The 20,269-nt window shown below is 34.6% G+C and overlaps 1 protein-coding gene across 4 annotated transcripts in view; it reads right to left on the reverse strand.

The window, feature by feature from the left end:
* Window positions 1-20,269, reverse strand: part of GALNT13 (polypeptide N-acetylgalactosaminyltransferase 13) — an 815,643-nt gene that overhangs the window by 249,204 nt on the left and 546,170 nt on the right. For all 4 annotated transcript variants that reach the window (XM_043997002.1, XM_043997000.1, XM_043996999.1 and 1 more), the window contains exon 7: window positions 3,378-3,495. In XM_043997002.1, the coding sequence (XP_043852937.1) occupies window positions 3,378-3,495 (118 nt within the window). The remainder of the gene's footprint in view (window positions 1-3,377; window positions 3,496-20,269) is intronic.

Below are 20,269 nucleotides of genomic sequence, written 5' to 3' on the forward strand. Positions count from 1 at the left end.
AAGGTTATTCCTGACTTCTCTGATGTATACTTATTCTCTCCATTACACTATATTGCTCCCATTAACAAGAACACCGGAAAGGTGTGCCTAGGTTTCTATCATTATTTCCCTTCATGTATACCTTACCTTTGAAATACTTCCCTTTTTTCTCTACCTCCCCATTAAGAATACTGCTCTCTCAAACATCCACTCTCCTATCACCCTTAGTGGCTCTCTAATTTTACAATCTTTTTCAACATTTATATCTCTGGATGGGTTTCCCAAACTAGCCCAAGGTGAATGTCCACATCCAATCTTACATTTTAAACAAAGAAAGAGAACAAAGGTGGACTGGGAGAAAAGTAGATTATTAAGTGAGGACACTGATGAAGAAGAAAAGAAAGAAGAGCATGTCAACTGCATAATCAGTCATGGATGTCAATAATACTGTCCATCATTGTTTCTCATCAGGAAGGCTAATGCAAAACAAATTGTTTTTGCTCATAGGAGCCCATCCCAGCAAATTATTGGGAAGACAGTATGAAATATTGAGAATAGCAAGCAACATGGACATTCATTCTGCATTTTCCCAAATCTCATGATGTCAACTGAAGCCAGAAACTGAACCTCAGTTTATCCCATATGTAAAATGAGAAAACTGATGTAGAGAACCTTTAAGCTTCCTTCCTCATAAAATCTTATGAATCTATGAGATTTGTTGTTTTCTTGCAAACTGTTTATATCTGTCATATAAATTCATATGAAATAATGTTGAAGATATGAGAAGAGCTATGGAGGAACTATTCTGATTTTACCATTCAGTCTTTAGGCTAAGTTCAAGATACATGTCAGCCTATAATTCTGTTATATAAATATAGGTTGAGAAATGTTTCAGAATTCAATTTTATAATGGTATCTCCAGAGTTCATACTACATATTACAGAAAGTGTAATAATTGAGAGTTTTATATAATAAGATCTTACTGGTACTTTCAGAATAAATCCTTATGGACCAGGCTCCAAAATAAATCCCCCTTCTATCATATTATATACCATCAAAGAGGAGAGTACTATTTGGACCGCTAAATAGATTATTTTTCTTTCACATTTCCATGTAAATGGGCCTATTAATTATTATGTAGTATCCGTAAACACTATAAAATCAAATTTAATTTTGTTAAAAGAAGAAAAAATATAAAATAGAATTATATGAGGTAAGAAAAGATAAATAGCCACATTAAAATTACCTTTAAATAGTTTGGCTGAGAATACTAATTTTAATTAACATTTTTAGGTTTTCAAAGTATTTTATGAGGCAGCTCCTGGTACAGTAGATACTCCAGGGCTAGAGTTAAGAATAATTCAGTTCAAACCTGGTCTTAGACACTTACTACCTGTCTGACTCTGGACAAGTCACTTAACCTCTGTTTGCATCAGTTTCTTCAACTTTAAAATGGGGATAATAATGCAACCTACTTCACATGGTTGTTGTGAGGGTCAAATGAGATAATATTTGTAAATCGCACTTATCACAGTGTCTGGCATATAGTAGACAGTAGTAAATTATTCTCTTACCTTTCTCTTTTGCATTTTATTTGATGTTAACATCCCTGTGAAGAAGGTGCTATTATTCCCATTTTCTAGTTGAGAAAATTGAATGAGAGAGATTAAGTGAATTGCCCAGACACCCACAGTTAGTAAGTGTCAAGGGTAGGAGAGGTCTTCCTGACTCCAAGTCCAATATTCTGTAATGGTTGTTTTAATTGTTATGTAAGTCCCTAATGGGGCAGATTAGTGGTCAGTGGATAATATGCTCTGCCTGGAGACAGGAAGACTCATCTTCATGAGTTCAAATTTGGCCTTTGAAACTTACTATCTGTGTGACTGGCTAAATCTCTTAAGTCTGTTTCCCTCAGTTTCTCATCTATTAAATGAGCTGGAAAAGGTATGGGCAAACCATGCCAGTATCTTTGCCAAGAGAACACAAAATGGGGTCATAAAGAATCAGACACAACTGAAAAACAACAGAATAACAAGTTCCTAAGAGAAGTACTAACTCTTCTAAATAGCAATGAAATTTATTTAGAAAAACTTGTCTCAAAATTTGGACATCTCTTGATAGCCAGGCATGTTGTTGATTTTAAATACTGAATAACATTAAATATTAGTCCTCATGACATGGTGAATAGACTCTTACTCTCAAAGCCAGGAAGTCCTGAATTCAAGTCCTGCCTATGAAACATACTTCTTACATGACCCTGGGCAAGTTATTTCACTTTTCAATGTACTAGGTTACTTTTTAAGACTTTTTGTTGTAGAGAAGGTGCCAATCTATATAGGTAAGAGAGAATTTCCTCACTGGAGTGTTTATTGGATCAAAGAAATCCCAGTTCCTGTCCCTATATATATATATATTTCATGCAAATGTCATTTTACCTAATTCAATATTTTTTTTTGGGGGGGAATGAGGGTTAAGTGACTTGTGCAGGTTCATACACCTAGTAAGTGTCAAGTGTCTGAGGCCACATTTGAACTCAAGTCCTCCTGAATTCAGGGCCTGTGCTTTATCCACTGCTCCATCTAGCTGCCCCTATTAGTCAAGATTTTCATTACTTTAGAAGGTCACTTTCTAAATGAATGGCTTTGTTTTTCTTTTTGTTTATTTTTTACAAATCATCTTTTGTTATTAGAAAAAAATACTTTATTAAAGTAGCTAATGTTGCTTTAAGAATAGGGTACCATCCTATCCATGCCCAAAGGGGGAGGAAAAACTGATTGATAAAACACAGACTGAAGCATGCTATTTTTTCACTTTCTTTCATTTTTTCTTTTGTTTTAGTTTTCTTTTACAAAGTAACTAATAAGGTATTTTTTTACATGATTGAAAATTTATAACCTATATATGATTGCTTCCTGCCTCAGGAAGGAGGGAGGGATAGGAGGGAGAGAATTGGGAACTCAAAACTTTAAATAAAATGTTTATCCTAATAAACACATTGATAAAGAAACAAATAAATAAAAGAATAGGATACTAACAAATGATCTCAAAACTAACAGGTAGATACTATAACTATACAATGACATATACATTCACAAATTTTGGATGAAAAACAGTGAAGTTTTTAGCACTATACCTTCCCCCAAAACTCCCTCCTGGGACAGATTAAGAAAATAAAGTCCTGCATTTTTATAAAAATGAAATTGTGATTCAAAGAATCTTAAAAAACAATGTTATATAATGTTTCCATATGACAGGCAATACAACATGCAACAGAATGCAAATAACTTTTTCTAAATATGCCTTGAAATTAGCAACAGATTGCATTTTGGCTATAGGACATGACAGTAAATGTTCTGCCTTTTATATACATAATAATAAAGAAGTGAAATAGCAATTACCCTGAAAGACATTTCAAGATTCTCTCCACCCCAAATATCCATTCCTGCATCATAAGCTCCTATTTCTTCAAAGTAGTTTCTGTCAATTGAAAATAGGCCTCCAGCCATAGTAGGGGTCCTAGTTGAAAAAAAAATAACAGAAAAATATTCTTTGAAAGACATTATGTAGAATTTAATAAATGAGATTTTAACATACATCTCTAGAGACATTTTACTTTTTAGATGTCATTAAAAATCTTAGATTTTAAGCTAAATAATGGGGATCAATATAATTATATTTGTATATGTATAATAACAAGTATATATATATATATATATATATATATAATGTATATATTATAAAACTAAGATGAACCTTTTTTTCCATTGTTTAATCAGATAGCTCAATCGAGGGAATTCTGGCCTTTAAAGTAAGACCTGGGCAAATATTGAAACGCCACATTGAAAAAATTTAGTGAAACCAATTCCATTCCTTGAGACTTCCTCTGAAAGAGCTGAGCATATCATGAAAGTCTCATTCATAATCTCTTTTAGCAACATTATAAATTATTAAACCGTGCAATTTACATATCAACTGCAGATGTTTGAGGAACATGAGGATATTTCCTTGACTGAACATCCCTACTATACAACTAATTATTTTAGAAGACATAAAATGTTTATAGAAGACAATATTGGAATGATGACCCTTCTAAAATTATATCTTTCAAAATGAAAGCTGTACCAGCCAATATGTTATTTCTCTTTCATTTGAATTACAGGGGAGGAGATAGATGTGTAACCCTAAGAGTGGCCATAAGTCAGTGGAATCCTCAGGCAAGAAAGTTCATCTAATAGTGACTCAGAACTGCATGGTATTTTCTATGGAACAAAATGCATATTCTTTCATCTATCCAAGATACAAAAAGTCAAACACTGTATTTAGAAAGATCATTTTCTTCTTTTATTTTATGATCCAGACTTGTGATTTTATAATTGTAATGACATAGTATGGAATATAATACATACATACAGATTGGCAGCTCCTTTCCAACTTGAGAGTTGCCTGGAGCAATCTGAGTTTAACAGACTTGACCGTTGTGGTAAAAATTATTTGTGGGAAAAAATGATTGGAGTTTTAGCTGACTCATTTGGGAGGGGCCACACCTGGCCCACCCTGAAGTTATGTATGCTACTGAGGTAAGAAGGAGAACTCTCCATAGGCAGTTTTGAAGGACCTCCCCTTTTGGGGGAGGGAGATTGAACACTCTCTGAGGGAAGTAGAGGCTCTTACAGAAAGCTCTAGCTTTTACCTGCTGCTCCTCTGTCTTCTTAGTGATGTGAGAAAGCTAGCAGACTTTCCAGGTATAGTGAGTTAAGAGAATTTATCTGTATTTTTTTCTTATTTCCTTATCTTTGATTTTTATTAATTTCACCTTTGTTGTTTAATTAATTCCCAAGTAATAATATCTGATCCTTTTGTGGAAAAGAAGCTGTAAGGCTCCTTTCTTATTGGGCTAGGGGAAATATCTAAAAGGGCAGTTCAGAGGGGAGGGAGCTTTGAATCTAAAGCTACCTCATTATTTCTGGGACCCCAATATTTTGGCAAGTCACCCAATTAACTCTTCATATATTAAATTTGGCCCCTACACCATGATTGAATAGCTAATATGTGTCAAAATCAGGGACAGTTAGGTGGCGCAGTGGATAGAGCACTGGCCCTGGATTCAGGAGGACCTGAGTTCAAATCCAGTCTTAGACACTTGACACTTACTAGCTGTGTGACCCTAGGCAAGTCACAACCCCAATTGCTTCACAAAAAAATAAAAAAAATAAATTGAACCCAAGTATTTTTGACTCTAAGACCAGAACCACTATTCATACTTAAATACCCCTCAGAGTGAATATTTAAACGAAAGAATTAAGGTGCCCTTGGAGCGAAAGTATTATCTCCCTTTCCTATGCAATGCAAATATTATTCCCATTTGAAAATTCATGTTTCCAAATAAATCAGTGAAGGTCAGGATTATTTTTGAATGTGACCTATTATAATGTATGCATTGTGCATTTGCCATTGCTTCTATCTATTATACTTAGGCTAAAATCCAAGCAGGAATCAGCTTGCCTTGTCCTCACAGTTGGTGCAACACTTAACAAATCAAATACTTCATTTCTTTCACTACCATATCTTTGTCTGTCATAGGGTATACTCACATCTCCTAATAAGATAACACCATTCACTGAATAACAAGCAAATAATACAGTACTTGGGAATATACCATATTGCAGAGTTCTCAATTTCTCCCAGTGTGCCTAATGTTTCTGGCTCAGGTAATTAACTGTCTGTCATTTGGAATAGATAAAGCTTCCTAGGTCTCAAAACTGCTTTATTACTTTTGGTCTTACTGGGTTTCTGCCATGCCTAGTATCACTGACCTTCCTGAGTTATAATGAGAAACAATAACAAAGCAGAACAGATGGTAATGATTGACTGGACACGACCCTGCACCTAAGAGAGGCTTTGGAACTCAATGGCAATAACTATATATGGCACAATGATACTAGATGGTCTCTTTAATAGGACCATAGACAAACATTGTTTCAATTATTCTACCATTATACTGCCAAATATTTTAAAGTGCTAAGTGATCCATTTTAATGAGCATAACAAAGTGCCTAGCCACTTTACAAAAGAATAATCAAAGGCTAAGGTCCTTTAAAAAAACAAAACAAAACAAAATTCAATTTTAAAAAGGGACATAATTTCTGCATAGAGAAGAAACACAAAAAGAAGTCTTAAAACATTTCTAAGTATGTAATGAAATTAAATTTTAAAATTCTTCCCAAAGAAGAGGAAGATGAAGAAAAAAATTATAGATTTCATGGGGGCAACCAGGTGGTGCAGGGAATAAAGCACCAGCCCTGGATTCAGGAGGACGTAAATTCAAATCCAGCCTCAGACACTTGACACTTACTAGCTGTGTGACCCTGGACAAGTCACTTAACACTCATTGCCCCACAAGAAAATAAAAATTAATTAATTAATTAAAAAAAGATTTCTACAGTAAAGTTTTCAATACAAAGGGGCCTTTATAAATACTTGCAATGTCAGACCCTTTTCTCTTGCCTATAGAATATTTAATGTCTATGTGTGTTATTTACATGTTTTTGTCCATATATATTGGTTAGCTTAACTTAGTCCCAAAGTTCCTCACCTTGACAAGGCATCTCATGCTTCTGTGCATTTGCATCAACCATAACTATGCCTGAAAATCTCCTTATCTCTCATTCATTGCACATTTATTTTCAGCTTAGGATAATACAAGCTCAGGATATACCTCTTCAATTTTGTGTTCTCTAATCACTCCCGGTTAGTAATGCTCTCTTTTCCCATTAAAATTATATTTCCTTCCCTGCCTGTATGTTGTATGCCACTATTGAATTGTAAGGTCCTTGGGTACATAGAAATATTTCATATCTCCATCCTAGCAGTCTAATCCTAGTAGACACTTCCATAAATCCTTGTTGAATTTCATATATATATATATATATATATATATATATATATATATATACACACACACATATATATGTGTGTGTGTGTACACATGCACATATGTATATTTATATATAAATATATGTGTACATAGATACATATACACATGTGTATAACACAGAAGCCATAAGCTGAAAAATGCAAAGGTAAATTAAGGTTGTTTTGTCTTTAAACTGCCAGACAGCTATTTATTGCATATTTATTATACTCCAGTATTAATAATGGTTCTTGTATCTGGATAGCCTTTTTAGGGACAACAAAAGGCAAAGTATTTCAGAAACCCAAAGTGAAAATATTGTGAAGCTTCTGGTAATTTTGAAGCTAAATGGAGGAAGGTATTTTTGGTCCAAAGATGCAGGAGGGATTTTCTCAGGTCCGTGGCTTATATGATGAAGTTCAAGAAAGCAACTTCAATGTTTTTGAGTGCTCAAAGGAGCACTTGTGGTGTTGTTGATGATAGTGAGGACAGTGTAGAAGAACATCAGAGAGGATGCTGTTTATGAAACTTCTTCAGCACTTACATTACGAATTAGGTTAGGGAAACAGATTCCAAGAGGTGAGATGACTAGAAGCCTTGTCAATCCAAAGGTTGGCTAGAGATAAATATGATCTAATATATGGAGCGGAAAGACTGGTTAGGCAGAACTCAAAGTCAGGAGCTAATTCAAGGGATAGAGGTGACTAAGAGAGATTAAAACCCAGTGCCCTGAATGACTTTTTGGAATTGAGATTTTGTTGAATGTTTATATGTATGTGTGTATCTATGCATGCGTGCATCTATCTTTCTATCTATCCATCATCTATCTGTCTTTCTAATTTATTTATCTATCTTTCTGTCATTTTAATGCTATTTATATTTTTCTCTTTCCTGTGTTAGTAGTAAAAATATTTTTAAAATTTCCATGAGGGATTTTTTGTGGTTATCTGTAACCAAATTAAGAGAAGAGTGAATAATTTGGGCCTCTTCTATATACAACACCAAGTGTTCTGGAGTGGAGGAGATATGATGACATTAAGAAACTAGTAGATGGGGCAGCTAGGTGGTTCAGTAGATAAAGCACCAGTCATGGATTCAGGAGGACCTGAGTTCAAATCTGGCCTCAGACACTTGACACTTACTAGCTGTGTCACCCTGGGCAAGTCACTTAACCCTCATTGCCCCACAAAACAAACAAACAAATAACAAATATATATATATATATATATATATATATATATATATATATATATATATATATATATATATATATACACCCACACATACATATGTACACATATATGTATATAAGCTTTATAAGAAACTAGTAGAACATGGTGAGTTAATCTTTAGAGCTTGGAACTTGTTAAGAAAAAATATGACTAGTAGGATACAATTATTCAGGAACATAAAAAAGTTATTATTTTCTTTAATTGTACAGTTTTCATTCTAAAGATTTTCATTGTGTGAGGGCCAAGTTGCTAAGAATATAACTCAGTGTATATTCATCTTCCAATTTACTTAACACCTTTGCAAGGATTAAATGTGTATACATACTCTAATACTCTGATGGATCTGTAACTTCATTAATGTGGCATTGCCTCCAACCATGCAGACATAACCCATCTGTGCTGAGAAAATTCTGTGAGAACCTTGTTTTCTTATAGATTTGCACAGATAGCACTACTATGCTTTAATATTCTGAAGGTGCTTCATTAAAACCAGAAGCTCAGATCAGTAGTCAGTTTTTATTAGCATTGTTTTTCTTTTGTTTGTTTGTTTGTTCGTTTTTTGTTTTTAGTGATGCAATTGCGGTTAAGTGACTTGCCCCGGGTCACACAGCTAGTAAGTGTTAAGTGTCTGAGGCTGGATTTGAACTCAGGTATTCCTGACTCCAGGGCTGGTGCTCTATCTACTGTGCCACCTAGCTGCCCCTATTAGCATTGTTAAAGAGAACTTCCTCACTAGTATTTCTGTGGACCAATGAAATTATAGGGCCAACCAAAGACAAAATATAAACATTGTCTGTCTCTGTCTCTGTTTCTGTCTCTTTTGTTTGTCTATCTATCTATCAAACTATCCCGCTATCGATATAAATATCTACGCACCTGTTTTTACTTAAAGGGATGAAGACTTATCAATAAGAATTTTAACATAATTTGGAGAAAATTATATACAATGATAAAATTATAAAGAAAACAACTTTGAAAACTTAGAAATCTGATCAAAGGCATGATAAATTATGAGTCCATGTGAATCAAAATGAAAAATACTACTGACACCCTGACAGAGGTGATGAAACTAAGAGGAAGAAAGAGCAATACATTTCTGGAAATCTGTTTGGGTTACTGTGTAGATATTGCTCAACTGGGGAAATGTAGTGGAAGGATAGAGCAGTTAGGTCTATCCAGGTGGATAGACCACCTGGCCTGGAGTCAGGAAGACTTGAGTTCAAATCTGACCTCACACAATAGTTGTGTGACCCTGGGGAGGCCACTTAATCTTCTTTATCTGAGTTTTCTCATTTGAAAATTGAACTGGAGAAGGAAATGGCAAACAACTGCAGTATCTTGGCTAAGAAAGTCCCCAAAAGGATCACAAAGAGTAGGACATGGCTGAAAACTACTAACTAAAAAGTGGGAAGAATGAATTAATAATTTAAGGTCATTTTGTGCAACCTCATCACTACTTGTGAAGCAACTGAGGCCTAGAATAGTCTTGATTTTCCAGAGGTCATATAGTATTTGGGTTTTTTTGTTTTGTTTTGTTTTGTTTTAGTGAGGCAATTGGGGTTAAGTGACTTGCCCAGGGTCACACAGCTAGTAAGTGTTAAGTGTCTGAGGCCGGATTTGAACTCAGGGACTCCTGACTCCAGGGCCGGTGCTCTATCCACTGTGCCACCTAGCTGCCCCGGTCATATAGTATTAATGGAATTGGGTCTTAATGGAATAGATTTAAACAGGCAGAGATATAATGGGGATTTAGAGGAGGATAGGTAATTATGATAGGAGACTTGAAACCCAAACCCATGTGTTATAACTCTCATTCTAGTGTTCTGCCTTTCAATTAAACCACTCTGCCTTAGTCCATACTTATGTTGCTTTTTAGAAGCTAATTTTTTTCTTCATGATAATTCACAATATTTTTACATAATAATTTTCTCTTTTGTCACTTCAGAATTTTTCAATACTCATTCTAGAGCTAGGATAAAAGTTCAATTAAAATCAAATAGCCTTCTATGGAAATAAAGTTTATTCTTTGCATATATCAAATATCCTCATATCCTCTCACTCTAGAGTAAGCAAGTTTCTTGGTCTATTGTTATAAACAAACCAATACGTCCTTGCAACTATAACATCCAACTTTTCATTATTCATATGAATATATATATATATATATATGATGTAATGGATTAATTTCAATGAATATTCATTAAGTACCTAGTATAAGCACACACTAAAAATTTGGTAAAAGGAATTTACACATAATCGATAAAATTCATTTAGTTACAAGTTTTAACCATCCTGTTATAGAAAGTTTTGAAAGAATTACTAACAATTAAAAATGTTAAAAAAGTGTCAACTCTTTATTAATACAGTACAGTAGAGAGAAAGGAGCAATGGACTCGATCAAGAGACCTGATCTCTAGTCTAAGGTCAACCACTCTGGTTATTGGTTTCATGCCCATCACTACCCCTCTATTATTCTCATCTTCTTTATCTAACTGCTTCCCAAAGCTCTAATGCTATCTATTTTTGTTTTCTGATTGTCATCTGATTATTTTTCCACTTACATATACAGGAATCACTTCAAACTTGATGTAAAGGGATACAACATACTGCGGTGCAAAGAGTGCCATATCTGGACAAAAAAAAATGGAATTGAATCCAGACTCTGCTACTTACTTGTACATCCTTTCCCATGTCATATATCTCTCTAAGGAATAGTTTCCTCATCTGAAAAATTTTAGGGTCAGACTAGACATCCTCTCATCTTCCTCTCTGTTCCAGGCCAAACTCATTCTCTTTCTCCGAAAAGTCTGATTTCTTGCTCAAATTGCTCTAATTTTGTTAATTTGGTACCACTATCTTCCTAGCTACCCAGGCTCAGAATTTTGGAGTCATTTCCATTTCTTTACTTCTCATAAACCGGCTGAAAATATTCAATTATTTACCAGGTCCTGAAATTAAGGAAATTGGAGTCACATTCTGCTTTAGGGATCATAGAAAATTTCATGAGTAGAGGTCAATAGAATTGAGCCTTAAGGAAAGGAGGAATTTTTAATAATGGGAAGTTTAAAAGACAAAAAAATTATTAGAAATATGAGGAACAGCACTCATAAAGCACAGGTATGAGAAACAAGTAGATAGAATATGATAATAACTAAGAATTTGGTTTGCTGGGAGCCAAATCGCTTTAAGGGCAATGCTAACAGTGTCTGCCACAGAGTAGGTACTAAATAAATATTATTTTTTATTGTTATAAATGGAAGGTAATTTGAAGATATTCCAGATATAGGCTGTAGTGGATATTAGATTTCCAGATAGAAAAGCTATATTTTATTTGGAAGCAATAGAAATAAACTAAATAATTTGGGAGGATAGTATAATGGTCATGCTTTTAAATCAGGATAATTAATTTGGATGTGATGTGAAGAGTGGATTGACTAGAAGAGAGAACGGAATCAGGGAAGTCTTTTAGTAAGATAGAGGAATGAACACTTGAACTAAGGTAAGGATAGGGTGAATGGAAAGGAAAGGAAGAATGTGAAAGGTATTGTAAAAGCAGAATTAATAGCATTATCCAACTGATTAGATTTGGGAGAGAAAAATAGGAAAAAATATCTCCATTTTACCAAGAGAATTACCATGTGTGCTGATAACAGAAATGACAGAATTAGTTAAAAGCTCAGGTTTAGAAAGGAGCTATGGAGAGTTCAGTATTGGTCATGGTGAATTGGAGGACCCAGGGAGGCATCAAGTTGGAAAAAAAAAATATATATATATATATAATATATATATATATATATATAATATATATATATATAATATATTTATATATATATTTTTTTTTTTTTTTTGGTGGGGCACTGAGGGTTAAGTGACTTGCCCAGGGTCACACAGCTAGTAAGTGTCAAGGGTCTGAGGCCAGATTTGAACTCAGGTCCTCCTGAATCCAGGGCCAGTGCTTTATCTACTGCACCACTTAGCTGCCCTGATTTGAATATATTTAAGATAAAATAGGAAATATGGGATTCAGGGGGTAGGATCAGAATTCTGTATAGATTTGAGAGATATTTATAGAAAGGCTCTAATTGAAGCTATGGGGGTAGAGAATGAAGTCTTTCATGAAAGAATGGAGGAAGTATATCAAGGAGGAAACAAACAACAAGAAGCTGAAGAGGCAGAGGGAAATCTGAATCTGTGTCAGGAGTTTTGCTAGTGTAACAGATTGTGGCATAATGAAAGAAGGGAAATACACTGTTAAATTTTTGGAACTAAAAGGTCTATATATTTTTGGTACAAGAATAAGATCAAATATAGCTTAGGACCACTGCCCTTTGTAAAAGGGGAAAGGATAATGGATGGCAATGAAAAGACAGAACACTCAATACATACCTGCATGTATGCACATATATGCATACATATATGAATTTTATGTACGCATACATATGTATATGCATGTGTATAAGTACTAGATAAGTGATAGATAGATAGATAGATAGATAGATAGATAGATAGATAGATAGATAGATAGATAGATAGATATCAGGAACATTGGTGGAATGCCCATATTTATAGGACAAGAGAAGATAGAAGATTTAATGAAGGAAGTAGAAAAATGACGGATAAGTCAAGTAGGAAGGGAAAAAGGGGAGCATTATCTCATAGAATCCTAGGAAAAGAAGAGAATGAAAATATGAGGGGAATCGCTCCTATTGGGAAATATAGCAGAGAAAGAGGTTAAGGAAGAAAAAAAAAAGAGTAGTGAGAAAAGACTGCTGAATTTGGTCATTAACTAGTCACTAATATCTTTGAAAATAATAGACTGTACAGTAGTGAGAACACAAACCAGCCTGTAGGATCTTAGAGTAGTGAGTGTGTGGGAAGGAAGTGGAAGCAAGAAGCCATTTGAATGCTATACAATCTCTGGGACTCAGGATCCTCCTCTGGAAAAAAAAAGAGTGAGACTAGATGGACTAAAATTCTTTCCACCTCTGGAGCTAATCTATTCTAGCTATGATTTCTTCAAGTGGTCTTGAAAGATGGTGTGAATTGTGGATTAAAGGATCTAAGCTAAAAATTCTGATTTTCTGCTTATTACCTATATCTTATTTCATTTTCATATTCCTGATCATCCATACTAGGTTTTGCTGATAGTAGGTACTCTATAAAGGCTGTATTAAATCTGTCAAATAAGGAGGTAGAACCAGATGATTTCTAGGAATTCTTCTGGCTCTAATATGTTATTTTCCTATTTGCCTTCTTTTCTGTTACCCTATTGTCCATGTGGATTTGGGGAAACACTTTTTTTCAAGGTTCTACATGATCATTTACTTGGTTGTCCTCAAAAAATAAAGAGTTGGTCATAGTTGGAAAAGTTTTACACAGAAATGCTCAACTGGAATTGCTGCTGAATAGTCCAGGCAGGGGAATGATTTGAATGCTCATCGAGGTTATTTGGTCTTTTGATACATCATGCTGAGTACGACGAAAGAGTTTTCTGCCGAGAGGGAATTAAGTTGCTTAAGGATTTCTGCTAGCTCAGGCACTGAGCAAAGATGAAGCTTACTCAAAGCCCCTGTAGAGACTATGGAACACAGATAGTTTGCAAACCTATTTAAAGCATAAGCAGGAAAATGAAGGAAGAAACTCTGCTTAGTAAGGAGAAATGATTTCTTTACCTGCTGAAGAATTTACCAGTCACCAAGAGCTGGAAACAGCTCTCCTGATATAAATCACATCATATCATATCATATCATATCACATCACACCACATCACATCATATCATATCATATCATATCATATCATATCATATCATATCATATTATAAATTTACCACAATTGGTACTTTATCCCTTTAATCTTATTTCATGTTCATTACTGCCTGATGCAGTATTCTGTAGGTGCCCTGGGCTTTCAGTGGAATACCATAAGCTATTAGCTGCCTTGAAATCTGTAAACTCCTGGCTGGAGCTTCCAATCTGTAAGGGGGTTTTTAAAAGATTCCTCCAGTTTTGTTAATCCCTGTACAGGGACCCAATCTGTAAGGGCCTGCCCCCTCCCCAAATGCTTCTCCCAGACTAACAAGAAATAAGATTAAAAAAGCCTCCTTTCAATAAAAGCAAAACAAAAACCCAAAAAAACAAAAACCCCAGGGTTTAATGATATGGAACAAACAGAGATAAGGACAAAGAAAAGCAAGATATATGACCTGTAACCTTGATACACCAGACTCAATGGCTTCTCTTAACTTTCTCTATCCCTCTGCATCTTCTCCTCTCCTCCTCTGATAGTCCACACTCTGTGGATGTGGCTGGCCTCGGCTGCCCCCAACTCCCTCTCCCTAGCTTCCTGCTTGCCCTGTAGCTGCCTCCTATGCTTCTTCTTGTCTCCTCCTCCCTCCTCCTCTCTACCAGGTGGCTCCCTCTCTCCTCTATCATCCCCTGCTCTTCTCTACCATCTCTAACCCCCAGGTTAAAAAAACCCTTCTCTCAAATGAAACTCAGGCTGACCACCCACACACCCCAAGATAATTGGCTGGCACTCCTAGGGGCCATGCCCAAGGCTGACTGAGGCATGGAGCTTCCGTGCAGTGCACACCCAGAGCTGGGGGATGGACAGAGGGACCAGGGGCATGCTGGGTTTTCTGTGCATATCCTTGCTGGGTAGAGAGAGCTGGTCATGGCACGAAGAGGCTTTCTAATTTTAGCCTCTTACAATACATATTAGTAAGTGTAACACTTTGCCTTTTCCATGTTCCTCTACTTCAGGCCAAGTGGCTGATGAAATAAACAATGGAGGCAAAAGAAGACTAAATGCATCTAATTACTTTGGGAAAAGTAATCACTTGCCTGAGATTTACTTGTGACTTGTATTTTTAGAATCATAAGCTTTGAACATAGAAGATGAGCTTCAGAGATGATCTAGTCCAACCTGCTTGATGTTAAATGAATTGCCTAAAGTAATATATATTAGGTAATAATTCATAGTTCTAAGATTTGAATTTAGGTTGAGTAACTCAAAATTAATGTTTCTATGCTTAATCAGAAGACTATTATGATAGCTGGTATAGACATAGAAATCATTTAGCATAAGGCTTCTTAACCTTGTGTATGTGTGTGTGTGTGTGTGTGTGAGATGGATCCTTGTGACAGAATGATGAGGTAAATGAACACCTTAGAATATTTTTTTAAATACCTAAGATATAATATATGATTATATTAAGAAATAATTTTCAAAATTAAAAAAAAATTGAAGTTCAGCAATCTAAGGCTAAATGTTCCTGATCCAGTCCCAGTTCACTCATTTTACAAATAAGAAAGTTGAGTCCTAGATTTATGGGACTTAGACAATAATAAACAGGAGTATCACCATACAACAGCACTTGAAAGATTTGACATTTTGTTTCTATTATCTTCAACACAGAATTTAGCACCAACCATCTATACCTGACTTCCTAAAGCAAGAAACAGTCCCTTGATAATCTGAATAACTATATTTGCCCCATTTGTAAAAGCAGGGGAGAATATAAACATTTTCCCTTCCTGCCAAAATTAATTTTAGTAAAGCCAGTCTCAAGAAAGAAGTCTACTCATTTTCTCAATCCTCAGGCAATATTATATTTAACTATGTCATGAAGATGAGAATGTGTATTGCTGTTTATCTCTAAACCTAACCAATTTCAAGTTCTCAAAGAAGCTCTGAGAAGACTCTATTTATGCCACTTTTAGTTGTTTATTTGTAAATAACAAAGAAAATAGACCACCCATTTCTAAGCAATTGGGGATTATTGATGTTAGTCTAACATGAGATAGAAACCATTTATTTCACATGCAATCAATACTATATTTGAGTTTAACATGTGAATTGTAAAAATGAGACTTTAATTTCAGGATACATTTCAAAATTCAAATTATAATTTTAAATGCATTGTTTGCATAACAAGATAAATTATTTGGGCTATAATAATGATTAATATATAACACTTTATATAGCAATTTATAAAGCACTTTAAGGTTTGCAAGAGATTTTACATGTTATTTCAATAGGTCTTAAAAACTCAATGAGGTAGGTGCTATTATTATCTTCATTCTATGAATAAGGGAAATGAAAGAGTGATGCTAAGTAACCTACCTAGGGTCAAACAACTAGTAACTATTTGAGGCAGAAGTTAAATTTGCATCTTCTTGACTCCAATTCTAACACTATTTTCTCTGCAATAATTGTTATTACTATTAGAGGGACTGTGAAGTATTACTATGTAATTCCCTACCTCACAGTCAAAGAAAAAGAAAACTAATGGAAAAAATGAATGTTTGAGGAATATTATTTTCTTCTAATTTAAGAATGGTCGAGGCAGGGAATTTACCTTACATAAACATTGTGAAGACACAGGAGAGAATATCAAATCAAATATTAGATTTTAGCAATTTGCCTAATGAGATCCTAATTACAACTGGAAAACAAAATACATGGGATATCAGACTAGTGTCCCTGAAAAGGGCATGTTTGAATTAAAGTGACAACAAAATATAGAATTCTTTTTTGGAGAACTGCCTCAATATCACACTTCTGTTTAGGTATTTTAAAAGGGAGGACATTTTAAAAACAAGTTGTAAATGTTGGACAAATATGACAAATGCCAGTGTGTTAAGGCACAAAAAGTAAAATATTTCAATGTATTCTTTAATTTCCCTATTAATTTTTAAAGGAAGCTAGAGGAAGTAGTGAGAAATAAAGGAGATACCAACACATTTGATTTTTAGATCAATGTACATTTTCTTATTGCCAAATTTGAAATGTCTATCTAATGATACCATGCTATATAGAGCTTTTTTTTCCCTCCTTCTGACATAGAGAGCTCCACAGTACTATATCAACTCTCCAGCCTCTATGTCAAACTTTTATTCATGGGCTGCTATTATAATAAGCCTATTACATATCACACATTTGGTGACTTTTGCAATGACATAAATAAATATGATTATGGACAGGAAATGGAAATTCACAAAATGTTAGTCTAAGGAAAAGGGCACTGAAACAGTTAATGTTTGGTTCAAAAAATACTTTGTAATGAATAGAAATACATTTATAAATAATACAAGGATTTTCTGTGTCATTGTTCTTTATTAGTGTGAATAATGAAGAGTTGACCATACAAAGTAATTGTTGATATCTATTATTATATTATTGTAAAGTATAAGCACTTGGATATTTAAAGAATATTTTGTTTTAAGAGGAAGAAATTAGAGCCATCTACAATCATATGAAAAATATGTTCTCAATCACTGCTGATTAGAGAAATACACCTTAAAACTACTGTGAGGTACTACCCCACACTTATCCAATTGACTAATATGACAGAAATGGAAAATGAAAAATGTTAGAGATGTTGGGAAATTGGAATACCAATGCACTGATGGTGGTGTTGTGAACTGATTCAACCATACTGGAGAGTAATTTGGAACCATGTCCAAAAAGCTATAAAATTGTGCATACCCTTTCACACAGTAGTACCACTAGTGTAGGCCTCCATCAGTCACAGACGACCATGGATCAGTGCCTTGAAGAGCCACAGGCCACAGTGCGACTGTGCAGTCCGATATGGGAGCCACAGCTCCTGAATGACTTATAACTGGTAACTGCCGCATCCTGTGTTGTATCTACCCCATGAGGAGTAGCTGGAGTGTCCTCTCCAGGGCGCTGGCCTGGGCGGATCAATATGGAAAACAAGCTTTTGCCCATGCAGCAGGTTTTCTATAACACAAAGAGATTATAAAAAGGGAAAAGGACCCACATGTACAAAAAATGTTTATACCTGCCCTTTTTGTGGTGGCAAAGAATTGGAAATTGAGGGCATGACAATCAATTGGGGAATAGCGAAACAACTTGTGGTATATGAATGTAATGTAATACTATTGTTCTGTAAGAAATGATGAACATGCATTTTTTAGAAAAACCTGGAATGACTTACATGAATTGATGCTTAGTGAAATGAGCTGAATTAAGAGAACAACATTGCGTGGTGATCAACTGTGAGAAGCTTAGCTACTCTCAGCAATACAATGATTCAAGACAATGCCCAAAGACTCATGATGGAAACTGCTCTCCCCCTCCAGAAAAAGAACTATGGAGTCTGAATGTAGTTTGAAGTATACTATTTTCACTTTTGTTGTTGTTTCTTCATTCTTGTGTTTTTTTTTTCCTTTGTTCTGATTCTTCTCTCACAACATGACTAATGTGAAAACATGTTTAACATGATAATAGTGTATAACCTCTATCAGATTATTGCTGGCTTTGGAAGGGGGGAGGAAAGGGAGGGTAGAAGAAAAGTTTGGAAATCATAGACATTAGCATCTATAAGGTATTGGCCTGTACGAATCCTTTCCTAGTCACATTTCCCAGTAACTTCAAACAATCCTGATGCAATAGCATGATTTCAACACTCTTCACCTTTCTGATTACTATCCTCTAGGTGTCCTATGTCTTATCAATGTCCTTACCATAATGTGCTCTTTGGAACTGAACACAATAACCTGAATATGGACAGTACATTGGAACTATTATCTTCCTAGTCCTAGATGCAGCCAGAGATCACCTGATTATTATTAGCTTCTTATCCTAACATATCATACTGTTGATTCATATTGATCATATATTCCACTGAAATTACCCCAGAGTTTTGTTTATGTACACATGTGTGTATGTGTGCATGTGTATATGTATTTACACATATACACACATATAACGTTAGAAAAATTGCTACTTATTTATTGTTGTATTGTTGAGTTGTTTTCAGTGATGTTTGATACTTTGTGACTTCTCCTACACCTTATGTTTTGTTTTCTTGTTGTTGTTGCTGTTGTCTGTTTAGGGTTTGGCAAAGATACTGGAGTGGTTTGATATTTCCTTCTCTAGCTCACTATATAGATGGGAAATTGAGGCAAACAGGGTTAAGTGTCTTGCCCAGGGTCACAAAGCTAGTAACTGAGGCTGAATTTGAACTCAGATTTTCCTGATTCTGGGCCCAGTACTCTATCAACTGTGTTGCCTAGCTGCCTGTTTATGCCTCTCTAAATTGAAAAGGGGGGAAAAAGTTCCACAATTGTTTCTCTTAAAATAGTAACATGAAATAGGTCACTTTTAATCCTAAAATAACAAGGTTGTCCTAATATAAGTGCTAAATATATTTATAAAAATGATTTATATTTCCTTATATTTCAATAAAGCCAGGAATAAAGGAGTAAGCACTTAAAAAAATTAAATCATTGGATTGTAAACTCTTTAAGGGCAGAATCTCTCTTTTTCTTTCTTTTTTTATTCCCACCATTTAGCATGGTTCCTGGAAAATAGACATTTATTAAATGTTGATTGACTGGTTTTAAATGAAATCCAGTTTTCATAGAATATAGAATTACAGTGCTGGTAAGGAAATTAGATTCTCTGTGAGGAAACTGAGGCTTAGGTGAAATTTTTTTTTTCCTAAGGTCATATGGCTTGTTAACAATGGCAGCAAGTACAAGAATACTAATCTTTTGCTTCTAGTCATATGCACTTGATGCACTGCATTTTAGAAGCTGGCTAATAAACCTAGCAAAATGAAAGAATGAAAAGAGGAACTTTTAATTTTTTTATTTTTTGAAGTTAAAATGGTACAATATGATTTGGGGTCAAAAGTTCAAGTTACTTTTCAATTGATGCAGATGTGTGATTGTATTTCTAAATCATGAGTAACCTTCCAATTATAGTAATCACAAAGTTCTGTCATAATTGACATTTTAAATGACAGAGACCTTTATAAAAACTGAAAATTCTACACAATTTTAATCATTTTGCTCTTTAGAATATCATTAATCAAGGAAGAAAAAAAAACAGTGTTCAAAACATAGAGCCATTTATCTATATATTTGTAGGCATGTGAGGGAAATGAACACATCTCTTTTTCAAGTAATGGTTTACTTATACAGAGTTCACATTACTACTATCCTGATGAAAATTAACTTCAGGCTTTTACAACAATGGCACTGAATTAATTAACCTTTTGCCATGAAATCCAAAAACTTCATCAAAGAATAAGTTTTCCTTAGTTTCAATTCCCTTAGAGGTTTAAGAGTGAAATGACAAATGAAATAGCATGTAATTCCTGAAGCAAACAAA

Source organism: Dromiciops gliroides, chromosome 3 (genome assembly GCF_019393635.1).
Source record: "Dromiciops gliroides isolate mDroGli1 chromosome 3, mDroGli1.pri, whole genome shotgun sequence".
Lineage (NCBI taxonomy): Eukaryota > Metazoa > Chordata > Mammalia > Microbiotheria > Microbiotheriidae > Dromiciops > Dromiciops gliroides.